Source organism: Paroedura picta, chromosome 3, assembly GCF_049243985.1.
Source record: "Paroedura picta isolate Pp20150507F chromosome 3, Ppicta_v3.0, whole genome shotgun sequence".
NCBI classification, from domain to species: domain Eukaryota; kingdom Metazoa; phylum Chordata; class Lepidosauria; order Squamata; family Gekkonidae; genus Paroedura; species Paroedura picta.
In genome coordinates this window covers 11,407,531-11,428,510 of record NC_135371.1, presented here as the reverse complement: position 1 = coordinate 11,428,510, position 20,980 = coordinate 11,407,531, and the positions used below count along the sequence as shown (strand labels likewise).

The following is a 20,980-nucleotide window of genomic DNA, read 5'->3' as shown; positions in this document are numbered from 1 at the left end:
CACGATCTAGCCAGTTTTGAAGGACTTCCACTACTGAAGACAACAACAACAAAAAAGAGGGAACTTTTTGATGTATCAAAAATGACTGGAGTTTCCTAATGAAAGACAGAAACTGCAGTGAGAATCTATAGAAGGGAACGGAACTGCTGATCACTCAATTGTCTGCATTATGTGGTTTCCTAAAGCTGCAGAGATGGATCCGCTGATAAAAGGCTGGGGATGGGGAGCAGAGTAGTTTAACAAAGCTGTGCTGCACTAGCTAGCAACCCTTTGCGTGTGTTCTTTTCTTGCGGTCGCCTGCATGTGTTCATCTGTTGGGCAAGACTGTCCATGACGTAAACATTGGGGCTATATTTGGGCTGATACAAAGCTCAGGCCTGCCAGTCTCCCTGTGCAGTGTGGAAACTGCTTCAGCCACTGAAGGGCCAGAGGAAAGATTTCTTCCGATAGACTACGGGCAGAAGTGCGTGAATTTTGGAACAGGTGAGAAGGTCCCAGGTGAGGGTGGGACTCTAATCTTGGCTTTTCTTGTCTGCAGATTCCAGCAAAAGGAACTTATTCACCAAACCAGAATACTACGTTAAAAAGTCATCTGGAAAGTGCTGGGACTAGATTCATACCAGAGGGCAGCTGTGTTGGTCTGCAGTAGAACAGCTGGATTCCAGAGAGAGAACCTTCTCTCCTGTTGAGCATTGTTCCTTGTCTGGCTCCAGATCGCTCTTCTCAGGGCAATTTCCCTGTTCTTCTCGGAAGTGCCACCTCAGCCTGACCCTCTCTCTCAGGTACAGATGTAGTTCCCCTGTACTTAATAAGTATATTAATTCCCAAAGAAATATTTTTTCCTAACTCTTCAATCAAGCTCTGCCTCCTTGCTGTGTTAATTGCTCTGCCAACTCTGGAATGGAGGTTCTTCCTTTTGCTGCGTCCTCCCACCCCCCGCCAACTCTTCTGTTGGAGAACATTTTAATTGTGCCTTTGGAAACCACTCCATGAAACCCACAGCGCCACCCTAAGTAGAATTAGACCCCGACCAGTCCTTCAAAATCCATGGGCCTTGAAGGGTGTCACTCTGTTTAGAAAGACACTGGCAAGCATATGTGTTAGGGGGGGGAAGTGAAAAGACTCTTCTCGCTTTCGCTTGACTTCCAAGAAATTTATTACAACAACATGATTGCATTTTAGAATTTGGACAAGATTCTTTATCCCCCACTGAAAATTCAGTTTGCCAAAAAATTTCTTCTGAGGTAGAATACCTCTACTTCTCCTGAGGTAGAATACCTCTACTTTTAGCTAATACAAGAGATACTCACTAATAATGGGGACCCTCTGGAATTATAGCTCATCTCCAGACTATAGAAATTTGTTTGTTTGTTTATTATATTTATATACCGCCCTCCCCGGGGATCAGTTCTCCAGATCAGTTCCTCTGGAGAAAATGGCCGCTTAGGAGGGTGGACTCCATTGTATTGTAGTCCACTGAGGTCCTTTCCCCGTCCCAAATCCCACACTCCTGGCTCCACCCCCAAAGTCTCCAGGTTTTTCTCAACGCAGAGCCGGCATCCCTGGCCAATACAGATACTGATTCAAATGTAATTAATTAAACAGCGTTCAAGGAGGAGACTGTCATTGAGGCCAGAGCCCATGCACTACATAAGGGTGTCTTCTTCATGGCTTCCCTTTGGCTCTGCCGATGGCAAAACGGAAAGAGCTAGAAATCCTGCAACTCTCATGGCCTTGCTGGTAGCAAGTGATGACATGGGGGTGGGGGTGGGGGAGGTGTCCCTGAGGTGGAAAAATGAAGGACACACAGCCTATTGAATATTGAGTTCAATTAGTTCTTTATTAACATCACACCACAGAACTGAACTCAGTGGCTCACCACCAGAACTTACATGCAGCTGAGGGTTCCTAACAAAGCCAGTGATTGGCCCAAGATGAGACTTTCAGCTTGAAACCGATTGGCCCATTTAAGCTAACCAGTGGCAGGACAGATCCTACGCACTTGACCAATACAGTTAATCATCTGTGCCATTTGAACCACGGTTCTCGTTCTGAGATTCTGCTAGTCCCTATGTCTGATCCCTTTAGTCTTGGTGGACAACCATGTAGGCAGATTTAAGCATTTAAGTGTTGGCTTTCCATGATGCCCATCGGAAAGATATGAACATGCACTATGGTCTCCCGTTAAAACCAACAAGTCTTAAAAGAGATTAGCATTGGCTGAATGGTGCCTTTGTAGTCAACAGATTATTATCTCATATTCCACTGGGCCATTTGATTTATTTGAGGCACTGTAGAACTCTTTCTCTATTATTTATATAGATAGATGACTATGATACAATTATATGGGCTTGGTTTTTTTTCCTTTTTTGTTATCTTTTTCCTATCATTTGTCATTGCCTTAATTAAAAGAATAATTAAAATGGGAGGAAAGAATTATGATATAAAATTCATGGCTTGAACTTTTCAGAGAATCTTCTCCATTAAGCAGGTGATGAATTTTAAAGCCTTTCAATTTGATCACTGAGGTCCTTTTTGCCAAAATGTTTCAGCAAATGTCAATCAACTTTAAAAAAATTAAATGTATAGAACAGATTGTTTTAAAAACTCTACTAAATACTGAGAGAAAATGAAATTTGATTCCTTGGCTCTTACCTGTTTGCTTTCACTTTCATAGAATAGAATCATAGAATAATAGAGTTGGAAGGGACCTCCTGGGTCATCTAGTCCAACCCCCTGCACTATGCAGGATACTCACATCCCAATCGCTCATCCACTGTCACCTGCCACCCCCTTGAACCTTCACAGAATCAGCCTCTCTGTCAGATGGCTCTCCAGCCTCTGTTTTAAAATTTCCAATGATGGAGAACCTACCACCTCCCGAGGAAGCCTGTTCCACTGAGAAACCGCTCTGTCAGTAACTTCTTCCATTTTGTAAAATATGCTTCTTGGGCTAAATTGTTCCAGGTATGGCGATGGCCCCTGTAAAACTGAACACGGGTGCTGGGGTGCTCATAAGAACTATGAAACAGGTCTTTTTCCTCACGATGATGATTCTCCATCCCGTCATTTCAAATGACTGCTCAGGTAAGACATTAATGTTTTCTGCACCTTACAATTTTTGACACAACCATTGTTGTTCTTCTATGAGTGGGAACAAAATTCAGGAGTCCAGATCCTGAACACCCTGCTTTCTATCATCAAAATACTCTGTATTTCTAGCACAATTGGGGATCTGGTTCCCACCATTGGTCCAGCCTTTGAGAATGATTTCTCCTCGATCTGGTTCTTTCACCAACCCAATTCCATCACATCTCTATCTCTAAAATCCCTGAAGAAGAAAAAGAGAAGAAGAAGACTTGGTTCTTATATGCTGCTTTTCTCTACTCAAAGGAGTCTCAAAGCGGCTTTCATTCACCTTCCCTTTCCTCTCCCCACAACAGACACCCTGCGAGGGAGGTGAGGCTGAGAGAGCCCTGAGATTACTGAAGAAGAGTTAGTTCTTAGATGCCGCTTTTCTCTACCAAAAGGAGGCTCAAAGTGGCTGACAATCGCCTTCCCTTTCCTCTCCCCACAACAGACACCCTGTGAGGTGGGTGAGGCTGAGAGAACCCTGATATCACTGCCAGAGTACACCAAACAGATTTCACTGGAAACCTTCCCATCCATCAACAGAGAACTGTCCATGCAAGGTTGCTGATGTGCATGCATGCAGACTCACCCACTGCATCGGCCAGATGTGAGCCCTTTGATGCAGATGGAGGCGGTGAGATCTGCATTGCACTCCCATGTCTGCGATGCACAGCTAAAGCCTAGTCAAAACCAGCATGCATTTGCATAGAAAACAGAAAAGGATCCAAAGTCATGTATCTTGACAATATACTTCTTTATATATACATCTTTAACTGTGCCCGAGTGTTCTGAGTAACAGTCTGCATATGGACTATGCATAGTTTTGTTTATACATGAGAGACATTCATGTAGGAAGTTCACTACCTGCCCCCAATTCTAAATCACATTCTTCAGCCCTGTACATTTCCCGGAGAATCACCCCCAGCAACAAACCATTCCATTTCGCAGTTAGCCATCTTGGTGTAGTGGTTAGGAGCGGCAGCTTCTAATCTGATGAGCCGAATTTGATTCCCCGCTCCTTCCCCACAGGCGGCCACCTTGGGCTCGCCACTGCACTAATAGAGCTGTTCTAACCCAGCAGTAATATCAGATTGTCTCACCTGCATCACAGGGTGTCTGTTGTGGGGAAAGGGAAGGCAATTGTAAGACACTTTGAGACTCTTTCTGGTAGAGAAAAGCGGCATATAAGAGCCAACTCTTCTTCTTCTAGGAACAGAGCCCAGGAATTACGGACATGGGTTGAATTTCCTATGCAGACTATAATTAAGCCCACTTGCATACTTGAACTGTATGGAACTAACCTCCCCTTGTTCCCCATCTCTGATAGATGAAAGAAACTGTACCTTCACTAAAGAAATAGAGAGGCAAAGAGGGCAGTCAGTAGAGCTGCCATTGAATACCTCTAAAACCATCTCGGATCTTTGCATGTGGGACAACTCAAGATGGAAGTTCATCTGGGATCTTATCCGTGGATCAAAATATGACTCGTCATTCAAAGAGGATGTCTCTGTGGTCGACAAGACGTTTAGACTTTCAAATGTGAGCAAAAACGCCAGTGGGACCTACAGAATTCTAGACAATGAAGGCAGCTGTGTGGCCTGGATAAAGATCTCTGTATGGGGTAAGTCTGTACATGCTGAATCAGTGCTAGGAGATAAGGCTATGATCATGTCTAGCCAGCTTGGTGTCGTGGTTGAGAGAGAAAGTTATGTGTGGCTGGACCCTGCTCTATAGACTGGTATCCTGTTCCCAGCAAGCAGTGGCACCCCTCAACCATCTAGGCCAGGGGTAGTCAACCTGTGGTCCTCCAGATGTCCATGGACTACAATTCCCATGAGCCCCTGACAGCAAATGCTGTTGCCAAAGCCAGACACCGTTAAAGTCTGCCATGACCCAAATGGGCCAGACTCCATCTTTTCTCCTAGCTTGCTCTTAGCACAGATTCGACATGACAGCTGCAGCCTGAGACACATCTTGCCTTCCTTCCCCTTCTCCTCTACTGTATTTCTGATTGAGTGGCCAGGAGTGTCAAATTTGCCTAAAGGCTTCTAGGCAATCTCCTTTGCCTCTCACCTCTCCTTTGCCTCTCACCTCTGACTCAACCTAAGCCTGTCTGCCAGGGGAAATCGCTCCTCCACCCATTGAGACATCAGCACCCATAGAGACATCAGCACCCATATGTGGTCCCAGTCAGGCCCTTTCCCGACTTCTCACCCATGGAAAATTCCATCATGCGCTCGCCTTGGCCCTATCACACCCCAATCATGAGCCAAGCACAACCTCCATGTGGCCACCGTTCATCCTGTAAATCCATTTTTCTCGTTTATTCCAGATTCTGAGATGACCACCCATCTGCCATCTTCTTCATCTCCAGGATTGAGATCTCCCAGTCTCACAACAAATCGTAAGTAGGCAGAAAATAAGGAAAAGAAAATTGGATGCCTGTTTTGTGGCTCGGCCATCCAGCTCCTGAGCAAACCTATTTGGATTCAGCAGGATTGTTCTATCGCACACTTTTCAACCATGCCCTTAGCACACCACGTAGAATGTTTACATGTCTCTCTTTTTTTTGCAGGGCCCCACCAGATCTTTCTACTCCTGTTCTTAGTAGTGCTGTTGTTCACGCTCTAGTTCTATCAGTATTGAAGATAATTAAAGCCTTGGCATCTGTGACAACGCAGTCAAGATAAATCTGAAGCAGCAGAAGGAATGAGACCTTGTGACTGGCAGGACACCAGCATTTAAGCTCCATGGATGTCTCCAACATGTCCTCCACCATAGTGAAAATGCACCACTGCTTTGCTCAGACCAGTTGGTGGCTGGTATGAAGAGGACTGTACCTTTCCCGGACTGTTTGCATGTGTGACCTTCTCCATCCGTGGCCCAGTAGCCACAGGGTAAGAGGAGATTGGTTGTTCCCGGCAAACTCCAGATAGGGCAGCCCCTGCAGGATTTTGCTGAGCACTGCAGTTATCCTAGGATTAATAGAACTCCCTTCTTAAATGGAACAGAAGCCTCACTGCAAGCATCTCTAACCTGCAGTGGCACTCCCCCACCACTGGTAGTGCTATGGGTCCATCTCAGGCTGCCACAGAAAACTCGGGGTGGGGTGGGGGACAGAGTCCGGCAAGTCCTGGCTACATCTGGCCGTGCCCATCCAGGGTCCTAGGCCAATGAAGAGCTAGCCTGGGCTGCCTGTCCAAAGGGCCATGAGTTGTTTCGTACATATTATTTCAGAAGCATCGGGCAATACAGAGTAAAACATAGTTTTATTGTATAAGAAAATACGTTGTAAGGAATGTTTTGCAGATTTTAGTTTACATTTTTGGTAGATGAGATGGTATCTGGCACTATTTGCCTCAGGAGGGTGCGGAGAAAATGAGGGGAAAATGGGTATGGAATAAAGTATGGACACTATTTGAAAACGAGATCTTTGCTTTATATAAGCACGGATCGTGACCGGGTAGCTGTAACATGCTTTTCTCTAGAGCAGGCTCTCTCAACCAGGGCTTTGTGAAACCTTGGGGCTTCCTGACGGCCCTGGATGGTTTCCCAAGCATGTGGGAATTAATTTTTAATACATTTTTTAAAAATTTGTTTAATGTTTATCGGGTGATATGATCATATATGGTCATGTCAGTCTCCCTCCCCACTCCCAAAAGGGCCCATGATGGGCCTGGAGAGGGTGAGAAGGGGAGGGCCCCAGGTGGGCATGTACCCAGCTATGCTTCCCAACCATATTCTGCACGATTGTGCTTCTCCTAGGGTTTCTCGATATCTGAGGTATGTTTCAGGGGTTTCTCAATGGTAAAATCATTGAGAAAAGCTTCCCTAGAGCTCCAGACCTCTGACTATGCCCCTACTTTAACAATCAGTGATAAAGCCTACAGTTGTGACTCACAGAAATACAACCGGAACATCTGATCTGAGCCTCCCTCACCTCTTCCTCCCTCCCTCACTCCTCAGTGGGGCCAGGGCTTTTTTGGGTCGAGGCTGAGCGAGCAGAAGATCTTGCCCCTCCTCTAGTGTCTCCCACTGCTACCATCATCCTTGGAAATTTGGCAAATCAGGGGAGACAGGGTATGTGTCTTAGTTTGTTGTGGGATTTGGGAATTGTAGGCTTTTACGTATTGCATTATTATATGTTTTATCTGTTGCATCATATTATTGACTGACACCACAAGCCGACAGGTCGGGAGCAGCGGTCTATAAGTATAATAATAAATAAACTGTTCTGTATTGTTCGATGTTTTCATTGTGTGCTTTTACTGAATATTTGCCCATTCGGATGTTACGCCAATGTATTGCCCACACCCCGACGACTTCATCATAAGGGTCGGTATAAAAACTTTAAAATAAATAAACATAGTTAAGTGATCAAAACACCTAAGCAAAGACCTAGCTTTGAGTTATCATCAGGGGGTCATAGGGTTGCCTGGCAACCAGCAGGAGTGTAAGGGGAGGGGACTTTTGGGGTGTTGTTGGTAACAACAGGACTTTACACTGTTGTCCCAGTGGTGATATCTTTGCTTATTTTTTCTCCCTCTATTGCTCTGAGCACTGGTAGGAAATGAGAACTGGGGTCAGGATATTCTCCACCCTTGATGGGAAGAGGGCAGCCCTGAACATTCAACAGAAAAAAACTACAAATCTGTGTATTTCTGGCTGTACACAATAATATAAAAACGTCTTGAAGGAAAGTTCTTCCTACAATTGTCAGCTTAGATGTTCTTTATTCCATTCATTTTAATATTCTTAACTTGAATTACAGTCTCCAATTGTAGTGCAGTGACAAGCTGCTGGTTCAGCTTGTTTTGATCATTCTTCTTGAGACACAGATAACTTTACATAAAAGCACTGCCACTGACCTTCCTTCGATGTTCCAGGATTTAAGATCTATCAATGCCAACGTCCAGAACAAACTACAAAAATAATTTTCTGGCATGCTCCAATATGAAAAGAGAGCAAGTTTGTGGTCTGTGCAAAGTCTAGGAAAAAGCAAGGCCCATTCCGCACAAGGATCAATGTGGCAAATTCCTTGCAGAGAGAAATAACAGAATTTAAATTCGGCATAATGCATACCTGCCTTTGTAGTGGAACCCAGTAGCCTTTCAATCGTTTCCCACAGGTTTCCAGTCTCAGCAAAAATCGCTAGAAAGGAAGCGATTTTTTCCATACTTTGTCCCGCCCCTGGCTGTCAATCAAACGAACAGCCAATGGGCGTTTGTTATCATGCTCCAGAAAAGCCCCTTTCCCTTTAATAACAGTTTTTAAAAAAAAGAAAAACACACATTGCAACGAATATGCCTTGATTCCTTGTTTCCTCCTAACTTAGAGACCCATCTAGCTGGCAGCTGGCATGTGAGCTGATGATTCATCGTTGCCATGCTCCCCCGAGTGACCCCCCCCCCCGTGCACGGGCGCAATTTTCGGCCGAAAATAAAGAGAACTTGCAAACGGGGCTGTGTTGTGCTTGGTGACTTAGGGGAGCTTTAAAGCAACTCTTTGGAGGGACTGCAGCCGGAGAAGCCTCGCTGGGTGAATGAAGGCTCACCGGCTCGTTGCTCTCCACTCGCTCCGAGAAAAAAAATGGCGATTGCCGGAAATTCAGAGGAGAGAGCCAGGGGGAGGAACTTTGCTGAAACCGCAACAATGGGAACGCACAGAACTTTTTCGAAACTGTTGCAGATTGTTTGCAAGAGTGTAGCGCTTTCCAGAGGGTGAATCCACTTTGGGCGATTTCCCTGGAAGCGCTACAACGAAGCGGGTTTGTGTCAGGAGTGTGGCAGATTGTGTGCGACGTCATGCGTAACTGCAAATTAGTAGCGTTTACAATTTGCCACACTCCTACATTTAACTTGTGCGGAATGGGCCCAAGTATCATCTGAACATGCGTAAGCTGTCTTTGTGTGCTTAAAAGGGGAAGCGTTCATGTGGGAAAGGGGAAGCGCTTTCTATCAGTAGAGCGCAGTCGGCTTTGTAACCCTGCGAAGATAGAACAACAGCTGCCTTGTTAGCGAGGCCCCTGGATGAGACTCAGAGCCCTGCCTGCACAACGTCAGAGAGACAGCTAAGTCATTCTAGGGGACTCCCTGCATTGCAAAGGCTATCCAGCTTGTTGATCCACAGCTGAGATCAGAAAAATAAGAGGGTAGGGTTGCAGAATCTAGGTTAGGACATTCTTGGAGAGTTGGGGTGAAGTTTGGGGTGGGGGGTATGGGAAAGGGACAGTCTCTGGAGAGCTTCTGCCAGTCTGAGTAGGCAATACCGGCTTTGATGGACCAATGGGTCTGATTGAATATAAGGCAGTTCCACATGTTCATGTGAAGAACTGCAACTGGATGTAATGCCGTGGAGTCCACCCTCTGAAGCAGCTGCTTTCTCCAAGTGGACAGATCTCTGTAGGTGTTTATTAAGGTTGAACCAGTGTTAGAAGCAGGGAGAAGGTTACCTAGGAAGGCAAACCCTCACACCATGATGAGTGGAGATCCCCAGCAGGCCTCTCAAGAGGTCGCTCCATGGGATCAATTGCCAGTGCTGGTCCCATCAACCAGCAAGATCCAAACTCCACAAAGCATGCCTCCTTTAACAAAAAAGAAAGAAATGACAGGAGCTGGATTGCAAGCAAGCATCTGCTCCTACGATAGTTTCCCTCAGGCAGTGAGTCTGCTGCCTTCAACCTAATCTCTAACAATGCAATGGTTCTTATATGGCACTTTTCACTACAACAAGGAGTCTCAAAGCAGCTTACAATCGCCTTCCCTTTCTCTCCGCACAATAGACACCCTGTGAGGTAGGTGGGGCTAAGAGAGCTCTGTGAGAACAGCTCTACCAGGACTAACAGGTCACTAGTCCAAGATCACCCAGCTGGTTGCTTGTGGAGGAAGGAGGAGTCAAATCCTGCCCTCAAGTTTTGAAGCCACCACTTTTAGAATCATAGAATCATAGATCATCTAGTCCAGGGGTAGTCAAACTGCGGCCCTCCAGATGTCCATGGACTACAATTCCCAGGAGCCCCTGCCAGCAAATGCTGGCAGGGGCTCCTGGGAATTGTAGTCCATGGACATCTGGAGGGCCGCAGTTTGACTACCCCTGATCTAGTCCAACCCCCTACCCAATACAGACACTCACAACTACCTGCCTACTCACAGTGACCCCAATTTCATGCCCAAGTGATCCCCACCACCAAAAATCTCCAGAATGCAGCCTGGCCTGAAGGAAATTCACCTACCATCCCACAGTGGTGATCAGCAATTCCCTGTGTATGCAAGGAAAGGCCACAAGAGACAAACACTGGCACATCCCTTCCTGCCCACCCACCCACAATCTGCCTAAGTTCATAAAATCAGCATTTCTGCCAAATGCCTATCTAGCCTCTGCTTAACCACTACACTGAAGCTAATCGGGTGGCAGTCAGCAGAGCAGGCCTGAAGCCATGGCTAGAGTGAAAGAGGGCAAGTGGAGGGAATTCAGACCTAATGCAAGAGAGCGTGAAGCAACAGCCAAGGAAATCCCGCAGCAGGGTCAGCAGATTTGAGTGTGATGTTCAGGTGGTAGTGGCAACAGCAAGCTTCCTGTCTTGGGCACTGTGGTCAGAGGGTAGGACCACTGGAAGATGTGGTCAGAGATCAGGAGTGCTGTGCTTCTCGTGCACCATGATGGCGCAAGCAGCACAGAACTGCTGCGGTTCTCACACAAATATTTTGCTCTGGCTCAGTTTTCTCACTTGTTTTGCAGGCATCTCTATGCTTCTGTGGCTCCCAGTTTTTTTCATTTTGAAAGAAAAAAGTTAAACAAAGAAAAATACAGGAAAGAAAAGGATTGTACACAACCAACCGTAACATTCAGAAGTTACTTTAAATTGTAAAATACATTTAAAAGATGAGAAAAATGTAAAAGATTTCTCCCCATCATAATCTTACTTCAAATATTAAAAAAATTAACCAATTTTGCCACTATGTTAATTTTCATCATGACTACTAATTCCACATTAAACATCTTATCACCTCTGAATGTCAACTTTAACATATTAACTATGGGCATTAATCTTTAAAGCTGAAATTGCGTGAGGACAACTCATGCCCTCCCTGAGTGGCCCTTGGGGGTGGATGCCCCCAATAGGGAATGGCCACTCTCCCATGGAGGGCCAATGGCAAGTCTAACCCAACCCTGGCTTCTCCTCCTCCTGCTAGAACAGCCGGCCCATTCTGCTGGTCCACTTTCAAAGGTACGGCAGGCCAGAGAGTGGGGTGATTAGGAGGGAGAGGCTTGGGCCACCAGCCAGCCCCAGAACACCTGGGGGTTAGGGGTGTGAGAAGTGGTCCAGTTCCAAGCCCTAGGGGCCCTTGTGCTCTCCTGACTAGGAGAGTATGGGAGATGGAGCACAGGCTTCCTGCTGGCCCCATAGGAGCCAGAGCAACCCTTGGGCACTCCTCTGAGGAAGGGTTATGGGTGTCTTCCTGCCTGCCTGTGTGCCTTTCCCTTATTGTTCCTTCCTTCTCTTCTCTGTACCTCTCCCTTCCTTTTTTCTATCTTCCTCCCTCCCTTCCTGTCTTCCTTCCATTCTTCTTTCCTTTCTCCTCTTATTCTTTACTTCTTCCTTCTGACTCCAGAGGAACTAGTACCTGAAGATCAGTTGTTATTCTCCAGGCCCGCACATGGAGTGGGGGCTTCAAACCCAAACTCCTGAGATTAGAGTATGCTACTCTTTAACCACAGTGATGGATCTCATGATCAAGCAGGGAGCGAGGGAGGGGAGGGCCAGCACCCAACAAGGACACAATGCAGGCCTGCATCTTAGCACCAGCTGTATTCCTGGATACAACGGGTTTTGCCTCTAGTATACCATAATGCAAGGAGAAAGTTCATTATCTATCACATGCTCCCTGCTCCTGCCTGACTAGCTGCCTCTCTGGAGCAGTAGTGGGTGGTTAGAAGCCACAGCCCCTCCCCGCGACTGTCCTACCAATTGTTTCCCATAGCCTTTGCCGGAACACATGACATTGTGGCACTCTCTATGGAAGCCCAGATGCAATAAAATATAAACATCCCGAAGAAGACTTTAGCTTGAAAAATTGACATTACCGGAAGTCACTTTGAGATTTTCCAATTGTTTCTGAGATCAGTTGCATTTGCTTATATTTCTTTAGTATGTGCTTCAAATTTTATGTTTTCAAAAGCAGACTTTGATGTTCTTTTTGATAAAAGACAGTCTCTTGGTTATTTACCAAAAAGTTTACTAAACGTTTTGAATACACGTCCAGCCTCAGTTATTTTTGGCATTGTTCCATCACCTGGAGGATGGAAACCCTCCACAGTCAAAAGGTTGAAAAAGGATGGTCTAGCATAAAAATAGTAGTTTAAATCTGCAGGGAGATATGCTGGACCTACAACGATACAATACTAAAGCGACCACTAGAGGGAGCAAAACCTGTGCAGAACGGGAAGATGGGGGACATGACCCAAAGCAGTAAGAACACACAAACAACAAAAATGACAAAGCTGACAAGCTCAATGGCCCACCACCTCTGTTCATCTCTTGCCTTCAAAGCCCTATGAAGTCACCATAAATCGGCTGCAACTTGGTGGCCTCTTACACGCACACAGAGTCATATCAACATTCCAATGAGCGGCAAAGAAAAGTGGTCAGCAGTTAATGCTACAATACAGCTCATCTGAGCTTGGTTTCTTCATGAGCCGGTAAGTGGAGCCTGGTACAGCAGCAACAGTGGAGTCCATCCCAGCTGTGTTCTGCTTGGGCCCTCTTCCATCTCCCGCCATGATCTTTCTGTGCTTACAATGAGTGAAGGATATATGCTGTGTGGGAGGGGGGAAAAAAGCCCTGATTAAGATAAACTAAAAGCAGTGACTCTTAACACAACCAGCAGATTTGTTCCCTGGTGGCCACTTGAATTCTCTCCAGAATGTCTCACTCCCAAATCAAACAGCCCATTATAGTTTTCCTCCATTTAATTGGAGGAGGGAGTTAGAGAACTCCAGGAGAACTTCAGGCGAACTCAGGAGGTGTCTCCTTTATTTCAGCAGGAAGCACAGACTCAGAAAATTCTGGCTCCGCCCTATGACAGCGCTTGGTTTGGAACCTCTTAACTTGATTGGACCCAGCCCCCTAGCACCCATTTTGTCCTTCGTTTCCTTTCCCCATGGCCACCATTATCATGTGATGCCCAATATCCATTCCAAAATTCCAAGAGGTGCTACAACAAGGTTGAACGCCCTTGGGTGACAGTCATTCTCTTGGTGTCTCCTGCTGTGTATATGAGGGCAAGTGAAAAAGTATCGCTACTTTTTATTCTGAACAAAACGTTTGTCCCAAACAAAACGATTTTCTTGAAGAGCACCGGACAATCATGGGGGCTTATTATGAGAAACATTTAAGAAAAGTGAAAACCGCAATGATGAGGAAAAGGCCAAAAAAGTTGTGCTGAGGATTTTTTTTTCCTTATCATGACAATGCACCTGCTCATTCTTCAAGGGTGCTGTACTACAAGAATTTCATTGGGAAACTTTACCCCATCCACTCCACAGTCCTGATCTTCAGAAAAGAACATTTACAAAAAAAACAAACACGATTTGAATCTCTCAATGATGCCAAAACTTCCATTTTGATGTGTTGTAAATAGAAGAGTGAAGAATTATTTGGGGAAGGTTTAGAGCAGGGGTAGTCAAACTGCGGCCCTCCAGATGTCCATGGACTACAATTCCCAGGAGCCCCCTGCCAGCGTTTGCTGGCAGAGGGCTCCTGGGAATTGTAGTCCATGGACATCTGGAGGGCCGCAGTTTGACTACCCCTGGTTTAGAGAGAGGCAAACACTGACTTCATAATTATGTAGACCTAGATAGATGCTACGCCAAGAAACAATAGCTTCCCATTTTGACATTTTTGTTTAATAAAGGTTGCCATGATTTTGCAGCAATACTTTTTGAATTACCCTCATAAGTGTGCTTGTACATATGTATAAATGGGCAAGCAAAGATGGTGGGCAACGTTCACTTTAAGAACAGGAAGAACGTCAGAAAAACCTGACTTAATCAAGTCTCAGAGTTCCAGCATCCAGCTTGACTGGGAGCTGGTTTGGAAAGAAACAGTGGGTAAGTTGTGAAGTTGCTGTGCCCACAGCTGGGCTGTCTCACGAGTCCAAACCAATATTATTGCGGAATGACACAACTGGTGCAGGGCCCGCATAACACCTATTACGTAATCAACACCTATTACGTAATCAACACCTATTACGTAATCAATTATGTCGATTACGTAATCAACAGTTAGGGCAGACTGGCTGTTATAGCTGCACACAAAAAGAACGGTGTTTTTGTATTTGTGGTGCACAAGCTCTGGAGGATTTACCCCCTACATATCTGACTTTACGCTCAACCCAGATGAGATCTGATGGGGCTCGAACCTTCCCTCTGTAGGTGAAAAGATTATCTATCTTTTATCTGACTGTGTTGACAATGTAAGATATAAAACCTCACTATTTGCCTTGGCTGCAAGGAAAATAAGGGCCAGTGTTGTTACTATTAGGGCAGGCTCTTAATATTCTTGCATCTCTGTATTTTAGTATGCTGTTTTATAGTTCTTTGGTCTTAAATTTTATATTTTCATACAGTTCCTTATATTCTATTTTATTATCTATAAACTTGTATCTTATATTTTGTAAAAGCTATAGACAAATATATTGTGGCGCAGAGTGGTAAGGCAGCAGACATGCAGTCTGAAGCTCTGCCCATGAGGCTGGGGGTTCAGTCCCAGCAGCCGGCTCAAGGTTGACTCAGCCTTCCATCCTTCTGAGGTCGGTAAAATGAGTACCCAGCTTGCTGGGGGGTAAACGGTAATGACTGGGGAAGGCACTGGCAAACCACCCCGCATTGAGTCTGCCATGAAAACGCTAGAGGGCGTCACCCCAAGGGTCAGACATGACCCGGTGCTTGCACAGGGGATACTTTTACCTTTACAAATATATATTTGTAAAGGCTCTGTACAAATGAATTTATCTCTCTATTAGTTACTGCAGAGACTCCATATTACGTCCAGGGCTGTCTTTCCTAAAGGAAACTGTACTTGTCAAGGCTGCCTGGCTTCCTACCCTAAAAGGAAATGGAACCACGAAGCAGCACAAAGTGCTGATTAGAGCCACTGCACAGGGACCAGGCCTTTACCTCTGCAATGATCAGTCCAAGGAGACAGAGGATCATTCCAGCCACAGAAAGCTGGATAGAATTGAACACCGTATAGTCTGCATCATCTGCTGCTTTCACAAAGGAGACATTCGGATCTGCTGCAGAAAGACACGGGCACCATTACCATCGTACAAATGGCAGTTCATTCACAAACATCTGCAATAGCCTCTGAAGAAAACGTAAATACATTCTTGCTCTTCAGGATTTCAGGTTGTTAGACAGGGCTCCCAGGAGTAGAGGGCGGGAACCCAAGACTCTAGCCATAATCTGGCACACGAAAGCCTATGCCCAGAATTCAGCTTTGTTAGTTTCTGAAGAAGGTAACTGATGAAAAGCACATGCACACGAAAGCTTATGCCCAGAATTCAGCTTTGTTCCTTTCTGGAGAAGGTAACTGATGAAGAGCACATGCACACGATAGCTTATACCCGGAATTCAGGTTTGTTAGTTTCTGAAGAAGGTAACTGATGAAGAGCATGTGCACACGAAAACTTATACCCAGAATTCAAGTTTGTTGGTTTCTGAAGAAGGTATCTGATGAAGAGCGCATGCACACGAAAGCTTATACCCAGAATTCAGCTTTGTTAGTTTCTGAAGAAGGTAACTGATGAAGAGCACATGCACACGAAAGCTTATACCTGGAATTCAAGTTTGTTGGTTTCTGAAGAAGGTAACTGATGAAGAGCACATGCACATGAAAGCTTATGCCCAGAATTCAGCTTTGTTAGTTTCTGAAGAAGGTAACTGATGAAGAGCACATGCACACGAAAGCTTATACCCAGAATTCAAGTTTGTTGGTTTCTGAAGAAGGTATCTGATGAAGAGCGCATGCACACGAAAGCTTATTCAGCTTTGTTAGTTTCTGAAGAAGGTAACTGATGAAGAGCACATGCACATGAAAGCTTATACCCAGAATTCTTGTTGGTTTCTGAAGAAGGTATCTGATGAAGAGCACATGCACACGAAAGCTTATGCCCAGAATTCAACTCTTAAAGGTACAGCTGGACTCAAACCTTGTTCTCCCAAAAACTATGCCAGCTTTCTAAGCACAGACTTCAATGGGTTTCAATGGTTTCTGATGAAGTGAGCTCTGACTCTCAAAAGCTTTCACTAGGACTTGGATCCAGCTGCCTAGAGAGGCACTGTTATTCTTCCTGTGTCCTGTTGTTAGTGCCATTTGCCTTTTGTTCTTGCTTAAACAAACAACATTACGCTGAAGCATGAGGCTCTCCATTTGAACAGAGCGACCCTAGTGCAGACCTCCCTGGACCTACTTACCTTTGGTCACTGATAGGTTGATGAGAGATGATGAGCTCATGTCCAACGCCAGCATTGTGAGGCTGTAGATCCCAGAATCCTCCATTCTTGCATCGTGGAGGACCAGCGAGGCATCCTCTGCAGACAGCTGAGCTCGTTGCCTGTACTTCTCAGTCGTTTCAATGCTGATCCCACAGGAGTCCCTCCAATGCTTCTTTCCCGTCTCTGAGGTGCAATTGTGCGCCTTGAGCTTCAGCACCAGCCTGCTGCCAGTGACAAAACGCCACCGCAGCTGGAAGTAATTTGGCACCGACTGGGAAAAATTCAACGAGGCAGGGAGGAAAGCTCTATTCCCAGCTGAGGTGTGCACTGAAGACTTCGATATGGTCACCAGGTGGGCTATCGTGGGGCCTGGAAAGAAGCAAAGAGGGGGAAAGCTAGCAAACGGGGTAGAAACTAAACGTTACAGGGATAGCAGCAGTGCAGAAAGGAAGAAGAAGAAGAGTTGGATTTTATACCCCGCTTTTCACTACCTCAAAGTGGCTCTAATAGGACTGTGACTGGCCCAAGGTCACCCAGCTGTCTGCATGTGGAAGAGCAATCAAACTGGGCACTCCAGATTAGAAGCTGCCGTTCTTAACCACTACCCCAAGAGAGAAACTTCCCACTGGCCCCCCAAGCCTCCCTCCAACAATCATTACAGATCCATCTAAACCAGGGGTAGTCAACCTGTGGTCCTCCAGATGTTCATGAACTACAATTCCCATGAGCCCCTGCCAGCAAATGCTGGCAGGGGCTCATGGGAATAGTAATCCATGGACATCTGGAAGACCACAGGTTGACTACCCCTGATCTAAACCACTGGGCTTCAGAATGAGTTAATCAATGTTTCTAGTATTCTACCATCCTACAATGTTTATTATCATTATATTGTTGTTATTGTTATCACATCACTACAAACTGAGTTAATTGTATTGTTCCTGCTTCATGTAGACTGCTCTGAGCCTTTGGGGAGAGCAGTATATGAGGATTGGACAGACAGACAGACAGACAGACAGACAGACAGACAGACAGATAGATAGATAGATAGATGTCAAACAACATCAAAACACTGGGCATTGAAGAAAACCACAAATACCTTGGAATTCTAGAAGCTGACCACTTCAAATATACCCTTGTTAAGAAAAAGGAGCATTACCAAAGAGTTCCAAACACAATTAAAGGGAGGAAACACAATAAGGACAATTGACATATGGGCAGTCCCAGTTCTAAGAGACACAGCTGGCATTATGGACTGGATGGACCAGCAGAATTAGAAGCAACAGATCATTCACAAACTCACAAGATAATGATGATATATCACTCACTGCATACTGGAAGCGGTTGATCATTTCTACTTAACAAGAATGTTCGCTGGAAGAGACCTCTTGGAAGCTAAGCAGGCCGTTGAAGGAAAAACCCCAAAACAAACCGAGAATGACTACACCAAGAAAAGCAAGCTTCTAGTGACCGTGTGCAAGGCAGATTTATTTAAGGTTACAGAAACGAAACAAAATTACAAAAAGATGGAAATCAAAACTCATAATGACCGCAAGAAACTAAAGCCTTTCAATGGGCAGTCTTTGAAAGACGTAGAACATGAAGCTGATAACGAAACCACCGGGAAATGGCTCCAAAATGGGAACTTGAAAAAAAGGAACAAAAGGATTAATTCTGTAAGTAGATCCAAAATGGGTATTTTAAGAAACAAACAAAAGGATTCATTCTAGCCACACACAAGCAAGCGCTTGAAATGAAAATGATGAAAGCCAAGATTCACAGGACCACTGGTAACAGCATGCAACAGTCAACCACATGACCAGTTCCTGCAGTAAAATTACTCAAACTGACTATAAAGGATGTCATGATAAGAGTTGCAGTTATGTGGCACTGGAATCTTTGCAAGTATGGCTTACCAACAGCCAGAAATTCCCAGGAGCACAAACCAGGAAAGATCATGGAGAATGACGAAACAGAGAATCTTTGGGGTTTTCAATTGCAACCAGATAAATGGCTGAAGCATACCACCTCTGATAGCACGATTATATGAAAAATGAAAAATGTGGTTTGGATCATTGACACTGCAACCCCAAGAGATAGCAGAATAGAAAAGAAGGAACAGGAGAAGACCACCAAATACAAAGACCTACAAATATAGTTAGACTACCCCTAGGAAGAGCCTCTTGTGGCGCAGAGTGGTAAGGCAGCCGCCTGAAAGCTTTGCCTATGAGGTTGGGAGTTCGATCCCAGCAGCCGGCTCAAGGTTGACTCAGCCTTCCATCCTTCTGAGGTTGGTAAAATGAGTACCCAGCTTGCTGCTGGGGGGTAAACGGTCATGACTGGGGAAGGCACTGGCAAACCACCCCGTATTGAGTCTGCCATGAAAACGCTAGAGGGCGTCACCCCAAGGGTCAGACATGACTCGGTGCTTGCACAGGGGATACCTTTACCTTTTTACCCCTAGGAAACGAAGTTTACCATTGTGCCAGTTGTCATTGGAGCCCTTGGAGCAGAGCCTACAAATCTCAAGAAACACCTGGGCATTCTGGGCATTGAACAAATAACAGCAGCTCAGTTCCAGAAGACAGCGTTGCTCAGAGCAGCAAGAATCTCACAAAGATACGCCTGCCGTTACCAAGAACTTGGCTAGATCTCGAATTGCAGAACACCTTCTACCAGTCAAATATCTATTATCTGTTGTTGTTATTAATAATAACAGGCGTAAAGCTGTGTAATCTCTGCCTTTTCTCTCCCTCTTAGTGTTGTTTACAAAATAACTGGCAGAATTGCTACACTTTGGGTTGCAAATAGGGGCGCTGCATATTGAAATACTCTCCAACCTAAAGATAACCTTTCTTTTGTCAACATTCTCATTGTCAAGCCTTCTATCAGACAGGCCTGTCCCCTGCAGCCTGAAACACTACAGTTCTCGTCACCCAATTCCTCCAGGCAGTCTTTTACTCACCCACTAGCATCCAGAATAAGCACAGGCCTACCATGGCGGCCTCTTTCTTCTCACTGTGTTCATACACCTTTTGATTCTCGTCAGCAGGCCCAACTTCAAGCTCACAGACTTGGGGAAAGGACTGGAGCCGGGCCTTCCAGCAGGGCCATGGAGGCTCCAGCAGAACTTGAAAGTGCAATAAGAACTTTCCTCCACGCCACATGAATTTAGGAAGGTCAGCAGACGAGTTCTCCTAGGAGTCCAGAGTCCCCGCACTTCTCTTTTTAGGGGCTCCGGCCGTACTTCCCTTTCCCTCATTTTCCTGTCATGTGTTCCCAAAACAGATTTTGTTATGCTACTGCTCCAATTAAACTGTTACATGGTGGGAGGGCAGGCTAGGTCCCATGTAATTCCCCAACACAAACATACCACAACACTCGATGTCGAGCTCCACCGTAAAGTGTCAAACCTTCCCCGGATGGGTCTGTGATAGCATCAAACTGCATAGTCACTTCCTGCCTGGGTCACACCAAAGCAACAGTGGGCCAAATGGTCAAGGTCTACACATCTTTTCTATTGCCCAGCCGGGGCACTTCAAAGATGCCAGCTAAGGCGTAGTGGCTAGGATTGTGGACATCTAATCTGGCTAGCTGGGTTTGATTCCTTGCTCCTCCTCCACATGCAGCCAGCTGGGTGACCTTGGGATCACCACAGCACTGATAAAAGCTGTTCTGACCGAGCAGTGATATCAGGGCTCTCTCAGCCTCACCCACCCCACAGGGTGTCTGTTGTGGGGAGAGGAAAGGGAAGGCGACTGGAAGCCGCTTTGAGCCTCCTTCGGGTCGGGAAAAGCGGCATATAAGAACCAACTCTTCTTCTTCTTCAGTAATCTCAGGGCTCTCTCAGCCTCACCCACCTCACAGGGTGTCTGTTGTGGGGAGAGGAAAGGGAAGGCGACTGTAAACCACTTTGAGCCTCCTTCGGGTAGGGAAAAGCGGCATATAAGAACCAAATCTTCTTCTAAACAGAAATGGTTTCTTAGACCAAAAGCCTCATTCTTGCAGATCCTAATTTCCATCAGGAGGAATTCTGATGGGGAAAAGGCCCCTTCAAAGAGTTCATGTGAATGAACCCTTCAAAACCTGAGCATCTGCCAAGCCTGAGACCTCACAGACCTAGGAAAAATGGGGGGGGGGGGGGAGAGAGAGATTAAGGAAGCCTTAGAACATGAGGGTGGGTTTGGGTTTCCAACTCTGGGGGCCATTCCGTACCGGGATCCATGTAGCAAATTGTTTGCTGAACGAAAAATCGCCATTTTAAATAGTGGAATTCGGCGTAACGCATACCTGCCTTTGTAGTGGAATCCAGTTGCATTTCTATCGTTTCCCACAGGGTTCCGGTCTCGGCAAA

General features: G+C 45.7%; 2 protein-coding genes across 3 annotated transcripts; one reads left to right on the top strand and one right to left on the bottom strand.

Moving 5' to 3' along the window:
• Positions 1-390: 390 nt before the first annotated feature.
• On the top strand, positions 391-7,333 carry LOC143834511 (uncharacterized). Its single transcript, XM_077331337.1, has 5 exons — positions 391-483; positions 2,968-3,087; positions 4,460-4,753; positions 5,465-5,536; positions 5,708-7,333. The coding sequence occupies exons 2-5, from the start codon at positions 2,970-2,972 to the stop codon at positions 5,761-5,763; spliced, it is 540 nt and encodes a 179-aa protein (XP_077187452.1). The 5' UTR covers positions 391-483; positions 2,968-2,969; the 3' UTR covers positions 5,764-7,333.
• A 3,637-nt stretch (positions 7,334-10,970) lies between these two features.
• Positions 10,971-19,836, bottom strand: LOC143831503 (uncharacterized). 2 transcript variants are annotated; one of them, XM_077324537.1, is made up of 4 exons: positions 19,592-19,836; positions 16,609-16,998; positions 15,310-15,425; positions 10,971-12,948 (listed from the first exon to the last, which is right to left on the bottom strand). In XM_077324537.1, the coding sequence occupies exons 1-4, from the start codon at positions 19,791-19,793 to the stop codon at positions 12,778-12,780; spliced, it is 879 nt and encodes a 292-aa protein (XP_077180652.1). In that variant the 5' UTR covers positions 19,794-19,836; the 3' UTR covers positions 10,971-12,777. The 2 variants fall into 2 exon arrangements, with proteins under 2 accessions (XP_077180652.1, XP_077180653.1); XM_077324538.1 differs by having other exon boundaries at positions 15,310-15,428; positions 19,592-19,833.
• Positions 19,837-20,980: the final 1,144 nt, after the last annotated feature.

Coding starts and splice junctions, on each gene's coding strand:
- LOC143834511 (XM_077331337.1), top strand. CDS start 2,970: ATGGCGATGGCCCCTGTAAAACTGAACACGGGTGCTGGGGTGCTCATA. Junction 4,754..5,464: donor GATAAAGATCTCTGTATGGG/GTAAGTCTGTAC, acceptor CGTTTATTCCAG/ATTCTGAGATGACCACCCAT. Junction 5,537..5,707: donor TCCCAGTCTCACAACAAATC/GTAAGTAGGCAG, acceptor TTTTTTTTGCAG/GGCCCCACCAGATCTTTCTA.
- LOC143831503 (XM_077324538.1), bottom strand. CDS start 19,793: ATGTGGCGTGGAGGAAAGTTCTTATTGCACTTTCAAGTTCTGCTGGAG. Junction 16,999..19,591: donor CTTATTCTGGATGCTAGTGG/GTGAGTAAAAGA, acceptor GCTTCTTTCCAG/GCCCCACGATAGCCCACCTG. Junction 12,949..15,309: donor TTGGACTGATCATTGCAGAG/GTAAAGGCCTGG, acceptor CCTCCCACACAG/CATATATCCTTCACTCATTG.